The 21220-nt window shown below is 43.7% G+C and overlaps 1 protein-coding gene across 1 annotated transcript in view; it reads right to left on the minus strand.

Annotated features, from left to right (window-relative positions):
• LOC137209558 (kinesin-like protein KIF28P) overlaps positions 1-21220 on the minus strand; it is an 85523-nt gene that overhangs the window by 28634 nt on the left and 35669 nt on the right. Inside the window, 9 exon segments of the mRNA XM_067711183.1 lie at positions 381-435; positions 1984-2074; positions 3498-3604; positions 6102-6322; positions 8316-8383; positions 9842-9953; positions 13833-13987; positions 15846-16070; positions 19853-19888. Of these exon segments, the coding sequence (XP_067567284.1) occupies positions 381-435; positions 1984-2074; positions 3498-3604; positions 6102-6322; positions 8316-8383; positions 9842-9953; positions 13833-13987; positions 15846-16070; positions 19853-19888 (1070 nt within the window).

The raw sequence follows: 21220 nt of genomic DNA on the forward strand, positions 1-21220 counted from the left end.
TACTTTGCTCTTGGTGGTGGGACCACAAAAGGCATAGGCCACCCGTAGGGGGCCTGTCCTCCTAACTCTCTTCACTTCCTGCCCCATCTACTCATGTCCATTTGTGGAGAATTATTCCCTTTGTCCCAAGCTCAGAGCCAAGGAAACAAAGTGAGCGCAGCACAAGGGATTTCGGTGACAGAAGAAAACCCTCTGAAGGTGATCTTCCATAAGCATTAGAGTCGGTCCCGAGGAAGGTCTGGTCATATCTTGTCCTCGGTTGTCCGGCAGGGTCTGTGGCCTGGCCTGAGGACGACTGGATGAATTCTGAGAGTCTCCTCTGGGTGCAGTGGTCGCAATTCTCTAATGCTGGACAGAGGTGCTGGGTCACGTCAACTTACCCCAAACCTTGAAGAGTGATGGCATTTGAAGCTGCCTGACCAGCATCACACGAACCTGAAAAGAATTACGGTAAGCTGTTTTCAAATGTTTTCAGGATTTGCCATTAGTAAGCTAACATGTTTGATGTTTGGGAAGTACCATATCCTCTCCAATTAGATCATGTGAAGGGATTTTTTCGCTGCGATGTTCAGTCATGATGGTGCACGGACATCACCTTGCCTTGGGGATGACTGTTCTACTTTCTACCTTTTTTGTGATGTTCCTAACTTTCTGTTTGTTTGTTTAGGAAAATATTTTTTATTTAAGAATGTGTCATTTATGTTAACATTTAATGGATTTATTGTTGTTATTTTAAATGAATTTTTATTGGAGTGTAGTTGATTTACAATGTTGTGTTAGTTTCAGGTGTACAGCAAAGCGAATCAGTTATACATATAAGTATATCCACTCTTTTTTAGATTCTTTTCCCATATAGGTCATTACAGAGTATTGCGTAGAGTTCCCTGTGCTATACAGCAGGTTCTTATTAGTTATCTATGTTATATATAGTAGTGAGTATATGTCAACCCCAATGTCTCAATTTCCTCACTTTTTAAAAGTTCTACCTTCTTCATGGGAATTCTGGAGGAAGAAACTGTTGCATCTGGGCCTTAGGAGACCCACTGAAGCCTGGCCACAGGGAAGGCCCTGGTCTGTGAAGTTCTGTTTCTGTCCAGTGACTGAGCCCAAGGACAGGGCTGGGAGCATCACACCAACCTCCTGGGGCTGCCCCCTCATTCAGCCCCCACTGCCGTCCTGCATGAGCCTCTCCTGTCCTGAGTGTGCACAGGGCTAGGGTGGGAAAGCCAAATGGGACTAAATATTGGTGCCGTTTTCCAGTGGATGAATGGATCAACAAAATGTGGTACACACATACAATAGATTATTGTTCAGCCTTAAAAAGGGAGGAAATCCTGACACAGGTTTCAACATGGATGAGCCTGGAAGACATTATGCTAAGTGAAGTAAGCCAGACACAAAAGGACAAATACTGTAAGATTGCACTTATACAAAGTGCCTGGAATAGTCAAATTCATAGAGACAGGAAGTAGAATGGTGGTTGCCAGGGGCTGGGGGAGGGGCTAATGAGGAATTATTGCATAAAGGGGACAGAGTTTCAGTTTGGGAAGATAGAATCAATCTGGAGGTGAGTGCAGGTGAGGGCTGCACAACAACGCAAAGGCCCTTAATGCCAATGAACTGTACGCTCAAAGACGGTTAACATGGGGAATTTTCTGTTATGTGTATTTTTTTTTTTTTTTTTTTTTTTTTTTTTTTTTGCGGTACGCGGGCCTCTCACTGTTGTGGCCTCTCCCATTGCGGAGCACAGGCTCCGGACGCGCAGGCTCAGTGGCCATGGCTCACGGGCCCAGCCGCTCCACGGCATGTGGGATCTTCCCGGACCGGGGCACGAACCCGTGTCCCCTGCATCGGCAGGCAGACTCTCAACCACTGCGCCACCAGGGGAGCCCTGTTATGTGTATTTTACCACAAAAAAAATCAAAAAGAAAAAAGGGGCAGGAAGCATGAGCAGGACCAGGGCAGGTCTAGAGGAGTGAGTACCAGGTTCAATGAAGTGCTTGAGAACCCCCGTGAGCTGCGGGTCTTCACTGACGTTGAGAAGGCGCGGGAAGGTCTTCATCATCTGCTGCTCCTGGAGGAGAAACAGAGAGAGGGCTTCCTCGCCAGACAGGGCAGCACAGCAGACAGCAGTGTTCCTTCCTATCCACTGCTCCTCGGAGCTGTTTGTGCATTCCGTCAACTCACCCCATAAAGCAAACCCAGAGGAGGAAAGTGTGACCAGGGGCTTCGCTGACAGAGCGGGTGCGATCCTGGCAGGTCAGCAGTCGGGGGCCTGCATTCATCCCGTCAGGACTGTTGCAAAGCACAGCCGGTTTCCTACTCTGTTCACCATTCCCCCCTGCTCTCGCATGCTTCCCTGCACTTTGGTTTCTACCCCTGCCATTTCTTCTGGCCCCCGGCATCCCCAGCTGTCAGGAGGCCCCATTCTGGTGCTCCGCCTGGGTAATTCTTCCCAGGTTCCACTAAACCATCTGCCCTACATCTCATTCCCCCAAGTCCTTTGGCGAGCAAAATGGGGCCTATTGCATCGCCCTCTAGTGGTTACCAAAATGCACTTCATTTTTTAATACAGGTGTTGATTGGTATTGCGGTTATAGAGGTTTGATAGTCAAGCAGAACTGGAATAAGCTATGCAGGCACAAGGAAAGCTTTTAAATCCTGAATTTCTCATAAAGAATAAAGAAGATGAGAGTCCTGGTTCTAACTGTCCATACAGAACAGAGTCCTAGGTTCTTCACTCTGGATCCTACTTGACCCCTGCAGCCAAGGGTCACAAACCCAGGTACCCCTTACACAGGATGTTACTTTCTTGGCCCTTCTGGCTGCTGGGCGCAGCCATATTACATCCACGCCTCTAGAGTTCTTGGACCCTAACTTAACCTGACCCCCTGCTGCCACAGACCTCCACCCGACTCCACTCCTTCCGCCTGGAGCTCACATCTCTTCTGGCGTCATGAGCCCTTTGGAATCTGGACTGGACCCATCCCACTACTTCTAAAGTCCTCCAGAGCTGGCCCATGACTTTGGAGTTTGTCCAGAGCCTCGTGGCTTTGGGGAGGAAGGTCATGGGAGGCAGGGCATCTCCCTGGCCCAGGTACAGAGTTCACACCCCAGCCCATTTATGATCTGGAATTGGCGGTGAATACCAGATACGTGGTTCAGGGTCACAACTCATAGACCCCAGAAGACAATCATGTTCCTCAGATCCTCCCCAAATTCTAATTATCCACAGCCTTGAATTCTATTCTCAGCCTCATGGCCTCTTTGCTTCCTTCCCTTTCGTGCCCTGTCATTCTCTCCCCAACTCTGCCAATAATTTAATTAAGTCATGCGTCACATATAACATGACACATTCACATATTATACATAATACACCTCACCCCGATTATCCACCTGGCATCAACCCAGGCACTGGCGCTTGTCTGGGTAAGGGGCAAGGCCGCCCACCCCCCCGCCAGGTTGTCAGCCTCGGCAGGTGGAGGTGGTAAGCTCACCTGGGCGATGGCCACGTAGTACTGCTGCCATTCACTCCGGGCCTGCTCCAGCTGGTGCACCCAGCTCAGCTGATCAGGGGGAGACCTGAGCTGACAGGCTGGCAGCTCTGGAAGGAGGGAGATACTTTAAGCAACTTAAGACCAATTTAAGGTCTGCAGTGTCAAAGGTGAGGCACAGAATGTCTCAGTCAAAACATGGCACTCTCAGCAGGAGTGGGAAATAGAACTGCACTGACTGCACTTGGCAAGTTCTAGAAAGACTAGGATATTCACAGCAGCTCTATTCACAATAGTCAAGATGTGGAAGCAGCCGAAGTGTCCATCCGCAGATGAATGGATAAAGAAGATGTGGTACATATATACAACGGAAGGTTAGCCCAAAAAAAGAATGAAATCATGCCATTTGCAGCAACATGGATGGACCTAGAGATTATCATACTAAGTGAAGTAATCAGAGAAAGAGAAATACCATACAATATCACTTATATGTGGAATCTAAGAAAATAGCACAAATGAGCTTATTTACAAAACAGAAACAGACTCACAGACATAGAAAACAAACTTATGGTTACCAAAGGGGATAGCTGGGAGGTGGGAGGGGGATAAACTAGGAGTTTGGGATGAACATATACACACTACTATATATAAAATAGATAAACAACAGGGACCTACTGCACAGCACAGGGAACTATACTCAATGTCTTGTAATAACCTATATGGGAAAAGAATCTGAAAAATAATATATATACGTATGTGTAGGTGTATAATTGAATCACTTTGCTGTGTATCTGAAACTAACACAGGGCTGCCCTGGTAGCGCAGTGGTTAAGAATCCACCTGCCAATGCAGGGGACACGGGTTCGAGTCCTAGTCCGGGAAGATGCCACATGCTGTGGAGCAAAACTAAGCCCGTGCACAACAGCTACTGAGCCTGCGCTCTAGAGCCCGTGAGTCACAACTACTGAGCCCATGCACCTAGAGCCCGTGCTCCGCAACGAGAAGCCACTGCAATGAGAAGCCCGTGCACCGCAACAAAGAGTAGCCCCCGCTCGCAGCAACTAGAGAAAGCCTGAGTGCAGCAACGAAGACCCAACACGGCCAAAAATAAATATATTAATAAAAAGAAACTAATACAACATGGTAAATGAACTCTACTTCAATAATTAAAAGAAAAAAAAGACTAGGATCACCTCTTAATTCAAAGGAAACTAGAGCAAGGAGGTCCTTTGTAGGAGGAGCACTGAACCTCAGCAATCTGTTTTTTTAATCATGTGGGCAGGTGAGAGCATTTCAGGGCATTCCTGTAAAGTCAGGGGATTCAGGAAGAATCAAAGATTTATCTTACCTTGTTTTTCATGTGTTCCGTGTCTGTGCTTATGAATAATGGGAATTAGATGCTATATTTAGGTCAACATCTGCATGTCCGGATTTTAGAGGTACGGAGATTTGTGACAGAGCAGAGTCATGCCTGGACCAGATGTGGGCACAGCCTCTAATTTAGGAAGTGCGTGCTTGAGTCTGAAGCCTTAGTGAGTCAGGACTTGGGAACCCAGAGATATGCCAGATGGGGCCAACCTGTCCTCGAACTGAACATCCATGGGGGCAGCCAGGTGTGTGTGCATGCGGGAGCGGGTTGTGGTTGGGAAGTGTTGCCACCGCCAGACAGAGAGCCCGTGTGGCACGAGGGAGCCCGGCCGGGCGAGGGGAACGGCTACCAAGGGCCGGACGATGACAGTGGGGGCACACTCCACTAAGAGCACTGAGCGCAGGGCTCTCAGACCTTCTGGTCTGGCTGTTTTGATGCTGAACGCTTTTACCAATTCTACTTCAACAGTTTTATATTTTGTCCTTTCCATCCATACCATTCTAAATTGTTCATGGGCATAAAATTACACACACCTCATGCTGCCATGCTGAAATCTCAGGCCTTCACTCAAAGCAGTGGTCCTCAATAACTGCACAGTGGGCCACCTTAAGGTGGGCACTTTAAGAACCACTGCTGCCCCCGGGATGGATTAATTGGTCCAGATGGCGCACAGAGTCACAAGGTGACTCTAACGTGCAGCCAGGGCTGAGCAGAGTCTTAGAAGAGGGTGCTGGGGGTAGTGCTTCTTAGCTCCAAACATCACTTAACTGCATGAGGCCATCAGCCGAATAAACGCCCTTAGGGCCACCGTCCAAATCTGGTAAGGAAAAAGTAGTCCCGGTGGAAAGAATAACCTCAAAATAAAAATGGCAATTAAAAAAAAATGAGACTAAAATGACCATTTAAAGAGGACAAGGCCAGGGCTTCCCTGGTGGCGCAGTGGTTGAGAGTCCGCCTGCCGATGCAGGGGACGCGGGTTCGTGCCCCGGTCCGGGAAGATCCCACATGCCGCGGAGCGGCTGGGCCCGCGAGACATGGCCGCTGAGCCTGCGCGTCCGGAGCCTGTGCTCTGCAACGGGAGAGGCCACAACAGTGAGAGGCCCGCGTAGCGCAAAAAAAAAAAAAAAAAAGGACAAGGCCATTATTATAACTGCTGTGAATCTACATTCAGGCCAAAATGTCCTGGACAAAGGCCCAGGGGTGCCCCAACCTGCCCTAGGGCTCCCCTAAGACTCTACCCAGGGGTTGGCCCCCAGGCCTGGGCCTGGCCACGGCCCCTCCCTTCCTCCCTCCCACTCCCAGCCTCCTGGCTGCTGGCTTGGACCCGCGCTGACTCCTGACTCGGTTTACCTGCCATTCTGGAGTTCCACACCCAAGCAGCAGTTTGTTGTTCTCTGCCCTGGACTCTCTCATCAGGGTCGAGGTGTTGACCACGGCTTTGTTCCGGATCTTCTTAGCCCTGTGCAAAGGTGGACACACAACCAGGCCCTGGACCTTTTGCAGTTGGAGCAGTACCACCAGATCACTGGCTGGAAACTGGGCTCTGGTCTCAGAAGGTCAAAGTGGGAGCCTTTCATGCCCCAGTGATTCGAAACTCCACCATGTAAGGTTCCAGTAAACCATGAAGACTAGAAGGGACTCAGAGATATCCAGGGTTCAAATAAATAGGGGCAGCTCAACCGAGGCCTGGAGCCTGCCCGCCACGTGTTCTGAGCCCTGAACACACTCCCCCAGCTGGGCTGACTTGGTTAATGAAAAACTCTCTTCAGTCACTGCTGCTGCTGCTGCTATAGCACCACAAACCCTGGAGGCTCCCAGTGACTCTCTGCCATGTGCACCAGGCCAGCAGTGGGCTTAGAGATTACCTAGTTCACTCCCAGCAAATGCTGCATGGGGTGTACTTATGCTAAAACATGACTTGCTCTTTATCTGAAATTCAAATTTAACTGGGCAGCTTATATTTTACTTGCTAAATCTGGCAACCTTACTCCTTTCACTGAGGAAGAGGGTTTCCAAGGCAAGCCCACAGTCGCACAGTCCACGGCAGATCTGGACCTGGAGCCCAGGGCCCCTGGGGACCATTTTCTCCTTCCTCTGCATCACACAGTGTCTCACGTAAAAAGTGCTAGCAACAGATTTACATCTGATAAGCAGAGAGAAAATGACCATTCTAAGTAATACTAAAGACAAAATTCAAGATCTGAGTGGTACAGATGCTGGAAGAAAATGTCTACTGGAGTCAGATGATATTGAGACCACGCAGCGCAGAATGAGAATGCAAGTGTTTGTGACTAAAATGCAAGGGCCCCTCCCTGAGAAGACGCCAAAGGAAGACCAGAAGGACAGGCGATTACTTGGGGACATCATAGCAACTACCACTTTTGAGCTTCAGCCCCATGCCAAGCAGAACTTAGCCAGAAACGGTTCATGAACAATCTCAGGTGGTCTTCACCCCACCCAGAGGGTGAGGTATCACCTCCTTCAGCACGTGAGGTCACCGAGGGCCAGCGAGGGTCAGGTCCCGTGGCAGGCAGGGCCAGATTCTGACACACAGGCCCGTACCTATAAGAATAGGAACCAAGTCCATTTCACATGCCAGCTGCAGCTGCCTGGAACACAGGCTGAGAATTCCAAGCTCCTGAAAGGAGCTGATGGGAACACGACAGAGGTGGATTCTCAAATCTGCCACGTGAATACGATGCCGGGGTGGTGGCGGCATGCCGTTTCTACCCCTGGTTAGAGGCTTCCTCTCCCCAGACCCTCACCTGCCTAGACAGGTCAGGAAGAGTAGGCTCCTACGTGCCTTGAAACGCAGGAACTCAGCTCTTCCACAGCGTCCTGCAGGGGCTAATCGAGTGGGCTTGTCTCCCCGGCCAGTCCGAAGGGAGGGAACCAGCAGTGAGAGCCCCGCTCTACCCGCACAGGGAGGAGGCGCCTGGGACCTGCTGTGTGGGACCTGGAGAAATGAGAAGCAGCTCACGGAAAGCTGCAGAGCCGGGGGCTGGTTCCCAACTTTGGGAGTGCCTCTGACGTGCTCATCTTTATTACTAGCACAAAAATTCCCTGCCTGCCACTATGCTCTACGTGTGTCCCAGACGACAGAAGGGGAATCTGTGAATGGTCATGCTATGTGGCAGGAAAATGCAGGGGGACAGATAAGTGACCACATCAGGATTGGGATCAGTGCTTCCTCCCATGGGTTTTAGCCCACGGCTCCTCCCCCATCCAGGGCTGGAGCGGCAAAATGACAGGCTCAGGAGGGTCCTGAGCCCCTAATTCGACCTCCTTTTATTTGTTTTATTTTCTCTCACTCTTCTCTCACAAATCCTTTTGTTCTTCCTTCTTCTGGACCCCTTCCCAAGACGCCAGCCCATCAAGTATAAGGGTACTAGAAGAATTTGCCAGATTTAGAACCTAGAACCACTGTGGATAATAAGTATTCATAAACGTACCTTTCAGCATATCTTAATGTCGATAAAGTTTCCTCGTAGCAGATGTCAGCCGGACTTATGGCTGCTATCTGTAAAAAATAACCTTTTCAGATTTTGTTTTTCATATAAGGTTTTAGAGCTATTGTTGTCGATATTACACAACTAACAGTCACGGAACATCTTGTAATTTGTGGTACTGTTCAAACTTTACAACTCAGACAGAAAACTCAGGCTTAGAGAAGAATAATGTGCCAAGGTCACTCAGATAATAACTGGCAGAGCTGGGACCTGGACCAGCCCTGACTTGACACCTGTGCAGCTAACCTCTGTACAACGTGTCCCTCAGCACTGAGTCCCCAGCAGATTTCCTCGGGGATTTAAATGACCGTTGAACCCTGGCACTGCAGAGACCAATCAATAAATCATTACTGAGTAGCCACTTGTATGGTTTCAAGCCTGGCTATTGACTTTGGCTTAATTGTTCTAGAAATCAAACGAGAAAACAAACGTTTTGATGAGCTGGAGGTGGGCAGGGTCACTGAGGGTGAACAGGGGGGAGTGTGATTACCCAGGCAGCAGCTTGTAACTTATGGTCCTGGAGGTCAAGATTCAGAGCATAAGGGCCTGGTGAATAGTCCTTTATCTTTGTCCAGCTTTGGAGCTTTTAAAGCTTGTTCATTATATGATCTCATTTAATCACCACAGCAGTATTTCCAAGGCGAGATTGTTATCTTCACTTTAGGAAGGAGGAAGAGGAGGTCTGGGATTGGAGCCATGGAGCCTCAAGAGCTTGGATGTTTAACATTCAGAGGAGTCTTATGGGCCTTCTTTTAGTCCAGGCTCTTGGGGGATGGCCCAGGGAGGCCCACAGGTACTGACAACCAGAAAAACGTTAACCAAAATGTTTGAAAAGAATTAGGCAAGAATAAATGATAAAGACAGATCCAGCAGCAGGCCTTTCTCTCCTAATCAGGACAACAGACTGGAGGCCAGTACGAGGCTGGAAGCAGAGCTTGCCCAGTTCTGTTCCTTCCCTAATCTGAAGCTTGAGAGCGGAGCGCCCTGACTTAACACACTGCACACGGTACCACTTGGCAACTTTCAATAATAGAGTCTGGAGTCTTTTGCTGATGACACGATTTGGCTACTCTCCAGGTTAAACACCTGCCCTGTGTCTAAAACAGTCAAAAACTGATTCCAGTCTTGCCATGGAATGACTGCTGATTTATAATAACATGACATTGTTAGTGTTAGTTTTAAAACTGTGTTAGTTTCTTCCTGATAATAAAAGTAATATATAGTTCTGTAGAGAACCAGAAAAGAGTAAATTAAAAAATCAAAATTAGCACTATAGAAACTTTATTTGAACATCGCCATGGAAAGAGCTCCAGGAGTCATGAGATCATAGATGAGAACGTGCTATATCAATGCAGAGTGCTGTGTTTAGTGGTCCACAGAGAATAACTTTAATAATAATAATAACAACAGCAATAATGACAGCTACATGAGTCTAAACAGTCTAAAATGTGGTAAGAAAATCACTTTACCAAAGTAGTTCTGCTGTTCCCACCCAGAGCTGACTGGAGCAGTTTGGTCAGAACAGAGTCTCTGTAGGGAACGTGCAAGACTTTCTTCCCCATGGCTGCATCAGCCAGAGCACTGAATCAAAAGAAAATATAAAACAACAAAATTTTTTACATGTATCAAGAAGAAATCTGCTTCCCTGTGGATAAGTCAGAAACACTCCTCAAATCCCCTTGTCGACCCTATATACCAGAGACATGACTCTAAGGAATATCCAATAGTTGAGACACCTTCTGTACAAAGATGCTGAAGTTAAGACAGCAGCACAGGCTGCTGGTTCTATCTCCAAGGTCAGCACTGGGGAAACCATAACAGAGAGGGAAGCCCAGATCTGAGGCACTAACACACTAAACCTTTGGAGGAAAACCCAGAGCCTGCAGGCTATTGTAAATTTATGTATAGGGAAGGGTTGTGATCTGAGGAAGAGGGTGGCTAGCAGGGTGAAGATAGAAATGGGGAGTGGGTTTAAGTCCTTTTCTTGCCTTTCTCTCATACTGCCTTAGGAAGATCCCATAGCCTTAGGACCCCATAGGACTACAGCATCAGAGTAACAGTGAATAAGAGAAGTAACAGTGAATAAGAAAAGTAACAGCTCAGTTCCTGCCCTGCTCAGGGCACTATAGAGAAAGTAGTGTTGTCACTGAAGAGACTGGGGAAGAGGAGGGAGGAAATCCCATCTCTGTGAAATTATAATCACAGAGAAAAGAAACCTAAAAAATTAATCCATCAGATTTAGAAAAGAAACAAAATGAACATCTAGAAAGGAATAGATACAATAATTGAAATTTAAAACACTATGGATAGGTTCAACAGCAAATTAGACATTGCCATAATGGGAATTAGTGAACCAGATAGTTCAGAGGAAATCCAGATTGCAGCCTGGAGACATAGAGATGGAAAACAAGAAAGAAAGGTTAGGAGACATGGAAGACAGGGGGAGAAGATTCAAATAGTTTAATTGAAGTTTCAGGAGAGAAAAGAGAAAAAAAATGGGTAGAAGCAATATGTGAGAGATAATGGCTGAGAATTTTCTAGTATTGATGAAAATCACTATCACAGAGTTATGGAGGCTAAGGAATTCCAAGGAGGATAAATAAAGACAAACTGACACTCAAATGCAACATAATGAAATTGGGGAACATCAAAAAAGAAGAGCTTAAAAGCAGGTAGGGAAAAAGATTATCTTCAAGGGAATAGCGATTAGACCAAGAATAGAAACCAGGAGAATGGTATCCTTAATGAGCTGAAAGAAAATACTGTCCGTCCAGAATTATATACTCAGCAAAATTATCTTTCAAAAATAAGATAAAATAAAGAAATTTCAACCAAACAAAAATTGAGTTTGCCATCAGCAGATGATCACTAAAAGAAATTCTAAAGAACATACTTCAACCAGAAGGAAATTGATCTTACAGAGCAGCTCTGATGTTTAAGAAGGAATGAATAAAAATAATAAAAAAGGAGTAGACGTGAATGAACACTAACTGTATAAGATAGTAATGATAATGTCTTTCGGGGTTAAAGAAGAATAGAATTAACATATATATCAAAAATAGCATATGTAGGATGGAGATACTCATATTATCCAGGAATAGAATAAAGTGTTTATTATATTTAGATGTTGACAAACAGATCGAAGAGCCAAGGAACAGTAAGCATATATTGAATTTTGACATATAACAGAAGTAGCATAGAAGATCACTGGGGAAAGGAGAGACTACTTAGCAAATGATCTGAAAAAATTGGTAATCGATAAGGAAAAAATAACAAAAAGGATGCCCACCTTACACTACTACACACCAACTCCAGATGGATAGGAACTTAAGTATAAATTTTCTTAAACAAGACAAAGAAAATGCAAAAATGCAAAACATAAACAATAACTTCTGCTCATCAATAGACACCTTTAAAAAAGTGAAAAGTCAAGCTACTAACTGGTAGAAGATATTTACAGTACATATACCTGAGAAAAGAGTAATAAAAATAGTAAAAAATGTCTGCAGATTGATCAAAAAGACAGTAACTCAATAGAATAATTGGAAAAATATAAGACCAGGTATTTTGAGAGGAAACATATTGCTAATAAGCAAATCAAATGATGCTCCAGCTTGTAGGTAACCAATGCTATCAAGACCATAGTAAAATATGTTTATACCCACTTAATTGGTAAATATCAAGAAATTTGACAATACCAAGCCTTAGAAAAGATGTGGATCAATGGGATATGTTATACATTGCTCCTGGGAATATAAATTGGTCCAACCACTTTGGAGAACAATTTGTCACCATCTCAAAAAATAAGGTGTTCACACACCTTATATATAAAACCCCAAAATTTCAATTCTTTGTCTATACCAAAAAAACTTTGAAATATTGATACCCAATGATTTGTACAATAATATTCATAGTAGTACTGTTTGTAATAGCAAAAAACAAACAAAAACCTGGAAACAACCAAAATGCCAATTAACATGAGAATGAAGGAATAAATTGTGGCATATTCCCACAATGGAATACTACACAATAATGAAAAAGAAGTAACAACTGCTACTGTAACAACATGGATGAATCTCATAGACAGAACATTTAGTAAAAGAACAGAAAATAAATTAACCAGAGCCACACATAACATGGATAGATATTGCCAATAATGTTGAATCTAAAAGCAAACTCTGCTCCTGGGTATGTACTTAAGAGGAATGAGTAATTATTTTCCCCTAAGTACATGTACAAGAACGTTGATAGCAACTTTATTCATAATAGTCAAAACCTGGAAACAAACTAAATGCCCATACAAGAGGAGAATGGATAAATAGTGGTATATTCCTACAATGGAATACTGCATAGCAATGAAAAACAGTTAATAATTGCTAAGTGAAACAGCATGGATTAGTCTCATAGACACAATCCTTAGTGAATGAAGCCAGATGTAAAAGACAATGACCTGGGCTTCCCTGGTGGCGCAGTGGTTGAGAATCTGCCTACCAATGCAGAGGACACGGGTTCAAGCCCTGGTCCAGGAAGATCCCATATGCCGCAGAGCAACTAAGCCCGTGTGCCACAACTACTGAGCCTGCGCATCACAACTACTGAGCCCGTGTGCCACAACCACTGAAGACTGCATGCCTAGAGCCTGTGCTCCGCCACAAGAGAAACCACTGCAATGAGAAGCCCACGCACCGCAACAAAGAGTAGCCCCTGCTTGCTGAAACTAGAGAGAGCCCCCCACGTGCAGCAATGAAGACCCAACGCAAAAAAAAATTAATTAAATAAATCAATAAAAGACAATGACCTGATATACATGATCTCATTTTTATAAAAATCAATACAGTTAGGCAAAACTAATCTTTGATAACAAAGGTCAATTCTTTTTGTTAGGATTAAAAATTAGGAGGAGGTATGAGGGAGTTTTCTGAGTTTTGGAAACGTACTATATCTCAGTCTAGGTGGTAATTACATAGATATATACATATATAAAAATCCATTGAGCTGAACATTTAAGATTTGTGCCCTTTACTATATGTAATTTATACCTAAGTAACCTTAACAATGCAAGATCCAGAAAGCAATATAATATTTTACCCTTTTATAAAATTCAAAAATCAGTGCTACTAATAAATAATAATGTGTACAAGCGATAAAACAAGAAATGATAAAAGAAAGAAAGAGGGAAGGAAGTAGGGAGGGAGGGAGATTAAACATAAAATTCAATATGGTGGTTACCTCCAAGGGGAGAATAGGAGAGGAATACCACCTGTTTCTTGGGTTGGGTGGTGGTTTTATTTGTTATTTCATTTAGAAGCAATTAATTAGTTTAAAATAAAATCTACAGGAGGGCCAGGAATGAATCAATGATGATAGTGGGTCATGAACCAAGGGTCATGATTAATCTAAATTTTGGTATTTGAGTTTATTTTTATGGCACAAATAAGTACCTATCCACTGATTATTTACCTGATAACATTTCCTAAATTGGTTAAACTTAAGTTAACTCGTGATCCTTCCCTCAGTCTGTCACCTTCAGATCCTGAACATTTCTGCCTTTCACTTCCAGCTAAATCCACCAAATTAATACTGGATTGTTTGCTGAGGTCTCTATCTAGAAAAACCTGTAGGAAAGCAACACAGGTCATGCTATTAGAGTGGTAGCAGACTACACAAGAAGACAATCTATTTTACATTCTAAAATATTTTTTCTAATTGTATTTCACACTCAAAAAAGGTGTAATAAAATTTGCAAGTTAAAATGCCATCGTCTCTATAATGACATTTTACAATAACATTACTAGGTTCAAATGTCTCAGTTGCCCCTTCCCAATTCTGCAAAGCTACTTCCAATGATATATTAGATACCAATTATTGCCCTAGTATATCTGTGATCAATAAGTATTTTAAATCAACTGTGAAATCTGCAAAATAAGTAACTGTTCGCGATGGTGTAGTCATGTAATGGAAAGAATGCTACAGGTTCCCTTTCTGTCATGTAACTGTGAACAAATGATTTAACTTTTCAGAGTTTCAACTTTCTCAGTTGTAAAATAGGGATGATAGCATGTTTTGGGGATGTTATGAGGGTAAAAGATAATAGATGTAATGGTTCTAACCATGCCTGGCATACATAAATAGGTGTTAATGTTGTTACTGACACCAATAAACAGAGTAAAATCATTCTTTTCCAGTTAATTTTGTCTCTTGCCTCTAAAATATCAAGTTTAAAAAATAGCAGGGCAGGTCTTCCCTGGTGGCGCAGTGGTTGAGAGTCCGCCTGCAGATGCCGGGGACACGGGTTCGTGCCCCAGTCCGGGAAGATCCCCCATGCTGTGGAGCGGCTGGGCCCGTGAGCCACGGCCGCTGAGCCTGCGCGTCCGGAGCCTGTGCTCCGCAACGGGAGAGGCCACAACAGTGAGAGGCCCGCGCACCGCAAAAAAAAAAAAAAAGCAGGGCAAACCATATTTAAAGTTTATGAATTTCAGTAACATTGTAAAATTAAGTAAATAACATTTAAAAGTTTACAAGGTTCTTTAAAATGCAGAATGCTATTTAAACTTCTCAACATTCCTATGAGGAGAACTATTCATCTCATTTTTACAGAACAAGAAACTGAGACTTAGGAAAGGTAAGTTACTTCCCAAAGTTTCAGAGCTGGTAAACAGAGTCATACATGGTCTAGTGTTTTTCCACTATTCCTGGTTAGAGCAGGACAATCTTTATTTATTACTGTTTTATCTATTACTAGTGCTGTGGCTTAGGGGATGGAGGTGGTGAAATTGTAGCTAAATGTTTAACCAGGCTTTGTGAATAACCATGTCTGAATCAAATTGTCCATAACTGTAGAGATCACTCGGTGATATCCACCGAGGAGAATGGAGGAGAAAAGTGTGCTCTAGTTTATCAAAGATTCTACTTAGTGGGGCGTTACATGGATTACCTGATTTCAAAGACTTTATCTTTGTGATTCCAGATATCAGAAAGACACTTCAGTATCTGGTGGTCCCCTAGGCTCATGGATCTGAAAGTTGGGCATTATTATATTGGTGATGCATACAGAGCCTACTAGTAGAATTCTCCATGACAAACCACAGACCCACTCTCATATCTCCACAGTTTGATCAACTTGGGGGTCAAAACCTGTTTCCCAGAGCATCGAATTTACTTGAGGGAAAGCAGTCTTTAGTCTCAGGGGCATTTCTGGGATCTGGTAGGTCTTACTGCCACCCCTCTGTTAGTAACGGGCTCACTTAGGCCGGGGTTGGGGGGCATGGATGTCGGGGGAGGGAGGCAAGAAGACAAGTGCCTCACTTTCTCCTGCTTCTGACCCTATAGTCTATGTTTGGAAAGAGCCACCTTAATCCATAGATCAACTCTAAAAAGATTCCATAATACTCACCAGCCCATAACGCTTCTGGGAACCTTTCCCTGGACCCCCTTGGTGGGAGGTGGGGACAATGGCATCTACTTGAATCTCACCTGCTTGAACTGAATGGTGATGACCATGTGAGACCGGCTGCTGCTGGCATTCATGTTGGTCGAAGCTGTGGTCCTTATTTTTGTTCCTTGTTCCATCAGTCTTTCAATCTGGGCATAGTTCTCACAAGGCACTGACTTTAGACCATCCACATAAAAGCCCAGCTGTTGGTCTTCCCTTACTTTTAGCCCTCCAGGTTTCTTGGTTTTGGACAGCAAATCTCTTACCTGTGGAGAAAAGAATAAATAATGCAAAATTCAGGAAGGCAAGGATTTGTGTTTATTTCACCGTTACAGCCCTTTCTAGAATATATTAAGTGCTCAGTAAATATGTATTGGATGAATGAATAAATGTTAAAGTTCTGTAGGTACCAGACCACCTCATAATTTAAATAAGTAAGGAATAGAGAAATGACAAGCAAGAAAATATGGAAACCTGCTGTAATTAGTGAAATCAGAAGCATATATTTTTTTAGAAATTCAGTTTTATTATGTTCAAGTACCTAGAGCACTTCAACCAGACTGCGAGGTCCCTGAGGGCAGGGCATGTTTCTTTACTAGGACAGTAACTCCTAACATGGTTCCTGACATGTGGTAGGAACTCAGTGAATGCTTGTGGAGAAGATAGTGTAACTGAAGCTAAGCTAACAAGTAATGTTTGATACACTGAATATGGAGTACTGGCCGAACTGCTTTTGTAGCATGAAAAAACATTTTAGTCGGTACCTACAGTTGTCTGACTTTACATAGGTGATTCTAAAGCTTTTGTGCTTGAAAACATGGTTCTTGGATTATCCTAAATATTCTCCTAGCAATCTTGTTAACTCTTGTAGTTGATTCGCAAATCCCTGGTGAATAATATAAAAAGAAATGATCCCAGCCTCTTTCTGAATTATCACAAATTTTGTATTACAAAGTAATGAAGTCTTACTTTCCGAGAACAGTGAGCAATGAAACTTAAAACACTTAAAAGTTAGTAACATTCAAAGTACCTAATGTTCTGCCTAGGTTAAATCATGCTGCAACAGATGCCACCACTGTGCATATCTACTTCCAAGGGAAACTTATTTAACCCAAACAGTATTTGCTACAGCCAAACCTAACAAGAGACTGTGGGTAATTCTTTGGATTTTCTTCTTATTATTGGAGATTTGTGTGATGTCACACTTAGACCATGGCCTCAGGTGAAAGTCCATGTTGCCTCTCCCCCAAAAAAGCCACTTCTGCCAAGGCACAGTAGGTCGAGCTATGGGAGCCTGGTAGAGCCAGAGCCCCTAGAGCAGGTAGTTGGTGCTATACGATGCAGGGAGATCTGGGCTGGGAATCTGACCTGGGCTCTTAGTTCTGGTTCTGCCTCCAAAGTGTGAGAGCTTTGGAAAGTCTCTTACATCCCCAGTTTTCTCCTCATAAGAGAAGAGCGATGGATAAAATGGTCTCTAAGATCTCCCCAAGTATTCTGTAGCTTTAAGTCCTAGAGTCAAAGCAAGATCACAGATTGAATTCAGGAAAGGAAATTAGGACAGTGGACAGAAAGGTCAGAGATAAGCAGACATCAGAACGGAGGCAACTCTGTCTTAGATAGGAAGCCTTTTCTATAACTTCCACTGAGTGATTATAAATTGTAGGAAGCGGCATCTAAGGCTGAAGATGTGTCTGAAGAAGGCTTATTAGAAAAAAGGTAAGTAGGTTTATCTAAATGGAATATGGAAGTGCCCAGAGACAAGGGCAGATCCTGGTACCTGATTCTCCAGGTTGTACCTGGAGATTGAATCGATGGTTATCACGAGAATTTCCTCACTCACCTCAGCTCTTGTGAACTCTCCTAAGTCTGTCTCTATCTGGCACTCCTTCAAATATGACTTTGCCGCTAGAGAAATTTTCTAAAACCCCAGTCTGATTCTCTTATTTCCCTGTTTAGAACCCTTCACTGTCTCTCCATTGCCTCCCAGACAAAGAGCCTTTGCCTTTTAGCAACTGATGTTTAGCGCCATCTACTGATGCTTCCCTGTTCTCACCTCCCCACATGCTTCCAGCTCTGGCTACACAGGACTCTCACTGTTCCCTTAAACGCCATGTGCTTTCACGTATCCGTGGACTTATTAAATATGAATCCTGCTGCCTAAAGTGCCCCCCAGGCCTCCTACTGCCTCACCAAATTCATAAATATCTTTCAAGGCCCAGTCTAACTCTGTTGACAAACAACACCAACAATCCCAGGCAGTATTAGTTCTCTCTCTCCTATGCCTTTCTTTTCACCATTCATGCGGCATATGTAATATATTTTATTACTATCTTCAGTGGATGTTATATCTTCTGTGAAACTTCTCCATGACAGGAATCATGTCTTAGGTTTTATTCATTCTCAGAGTCTAGTATGATGTCTGAAACATGAAAAGTATCTAATAAATGTCACTTTGTTGAAGTACGGCTGGAAAAATACCAGAGACTCGTAGAAGGTGAGACATGAAGAAGTATTTAGGATGTCCAATGTCCTTATTTTAGAGATAAGAAAAGAGAACTCCAGAGAGATTATCCTCATTAATAGATATCAGTAAGGGACCCACAATGTGATGCCATTCTCCCCTGTTCCTTTCACAAGAACTTCATAATAAAGGAAGTAAAGTTGTCCTCCTGAAGTTACTGGTATGAAATAAAGGAGCTATACTGTCTCCCAAGCCCATCAACTTGAAAGAAATAGAAACTTAATCTGTGACCTTAACATAATAACCCATTTGAATTTACTATCAAACTTCAACAGTAATAAATGCCTCATGGAAGCATATGAGAAAAAAATAGATATTTTCTCTCCTAATATAAAGAGAAAAACACTGACAGATTTATTCCTTCAGTAATAGTTATTTAGTAATGATTAAGTGCAAGGCTTTGGGATAGTGCGTGGGGTTACACAAGAAATCTTGGGGTATGAAACTACCCTTAAGAAGCTTACAATTATAGATACCCCTGTCAATTTACACATTCAGCAAACCTTAGGGGCATCCATTCTAAACCAAGTATTATACTAAGTATTGCCAATAGAAAGGTGCAATTATCTGTTCTGGAGATACAAATATGTAAATAAAATTTTACAGTATGATATAAGCACAAAGAGGAAAGGTTGCTCAATATCTAGCGTTTGATAAGCGCTACGTTAGAAATTTAAGATTCAGTGCATCTCAAAGTGTAGTGTCTTATTTTAAATTCTCTACTTTATAAATAAGCAAACTGAGCTCTGAGATAAAGTGATATCCCAAAGTCACAAAGCTAGTAAATGAGAGAGCTGGGATTTGAACCCACGTTCTATGATCAAGCAAACTATGGCCCATGGGCCAAATTCAGCCCTCCACTTGTTTTTGTATGATCATTGAGGTAACAATGTTTTTCACATTTTTAAATGGCTGAAAAAAATCAAAAGAAAAATATTTTGTGACGTGAAAATTAGGTGAAATTCAAGCTTCAGTGTCTGTAAACAAAGGTTTATTGGTATGCAGCCACATCCACTCATTTACATATCCTCTGTGGCTGCTTTTGTGCCCTGAGGGCAGAATACAGTAGTGGTGACAGAGACTTTATGGCCCTCAAAGCCTAAAATATTTTCTGTCTGGACTTTGAAGATAAAGTTTGCCAACCACTGTCCTGAAGCCAGACTGACTGAAGCCTTAGGATGTATAGAGGAGCTGACATCTGAGCTGGATTTGAAGTTTAGTAGTTTCTTTAAGGCCAGAGGAAGCAGGAAGGGTATTCCGGGTAGGGGAAGATAGATGTAGGAAAGAATGACATATTCTGCAAAGGAAGAATAGTTCTATGTGGCTGAAGAATAGAATGTGTGGAGACACAAGGACATAAAATGAAGTGGAACCTACCTAAAATGAGGTAGGTTAGGGCTGAATAGTCAATGCCAGGCTAAAGAGTTTTGACTTTATCTGTAGGATAGGTGAGGGGGAGCCTCTGATATTTATTAAGCTGCAGAGAGTCACTCAGATTTGTGTGTCAAAAAATATCATCACTGTTACCTGTTCATTGTAAATTTCCAGCATGCTGAATGTAACCTGTATAAAAAAGGGCACAAAGTAAATTAAGATTCTCTTGAAACTGTCATCTTTGAAAAAAAAAAAAAAGTACTATGGAAACAAGATAAATGTACAACAAAGGAAAAAGCGAAATATTAAATATAGTAAAGCTCTTTTTCACAAGCCATAGGAGATTCTCAAATAATTTTAATGATATGGAGGAAGTTCTTAATATAAATTAAAAACATACAAAACATTGCATGTGTGTGTGCCTGTGTTACAGCCTCAACTGTGAAGAGAAAAATGTTGTTCTTTATTGCTCACTCTCTGATCTGAACATATGCAGAGAAAAAGATTGGTCTTCACCCTACTGTGCTTTTGGAATAATGCTAGCCAAGCTTACACCCCTTAAACAGGAGACTGGGGGAATCTGAACTACTCTCGTCTAGAGAAAAGGCTCTAAGATACTGACATTTTGCCACCACCATCCCTCACCCATGAAAAACTGGCTTGTCTGTTAGTCACCCTGTGGTGAGTCCTGCCAGTCAAACCTTACCTCCCCAGAGCTTCCAACTAGCTTCAGAGAGCATCACATTTTAAGATAAACAAATGGGAGGGGAGATCAAGATGGCAGCGCAGGAGGACGCTAAGCTCACCTCCCCTCATTAACACATCAAAAATACGTGTACCCGTGGAGCAATTCTCACTGAAAACTAATTGGAAACCAGCAGAAGGATGCTTACAAAACCAGGGCTATAAGAAAGATCCACACAGAATCGGGTCGGAAGGGAAGAGAAGCAATCAGGTCGGGACCTGTGCCCCTGGGAGGGACACAGAAGAGGAGAGGTATTACACAGGCTTGGAGATCCTACTGGGGAGTGAGAGGATGGAACACACAGTGGGCAACCCAGCCCTGGGGTCTGACACCAGGAGGATGAGTTCCCCTAGCTGCTTTGAAAACCAGTGAGACTGACAGAGGGCTGTAAGAAACCTAGACTCCACTCATGAAGAGTGTGCACACACTTGCTTACTCCAGAAACAAGACAGAGGAAGCAGATTAAAACTGCATGGGAGGGCTTCCCTGGGGGCGCAGTGGTTGAAAGTCCGCCTGCCGATGAAGGGGACGTGGGTTCGAGACCCGGTCCGGGAGGATCCCACATGCCGCGGAGCGACTGGGCCCGTGAGCCATGGCCGCTGAGCCTGCGTGTCCAGAGCCTGTGCTCCGCAATGGGAGAGGCCACAACAGTGAGAGGCCCGCGTACCGCAAAACAAACAAACAAACAAACAACAACAACAAAAAACACTGCATGGGAGGGGAGAGGGGGAAGATGGCAGAAGAGTAGGACGTGGAGTTCACCTTCCTCCCCACAG

The sequence above is a fragment of the Pseudorca crassidens genome, chromosome 2, assembly GCF_039906515.1.
Source record: "Pseudorca crassidens isolate mPseCra1 chromosome 2, mPseCra1.hap1, whole genome shotgun sequence".
In the NCBI taxonomy this organism is placed as follows: Eukaryota; Metazoa; Chordata; class Mammalia; order Artiodactyla; family Delphinidae; genus Pseudorca; species Pseudorca crassidens.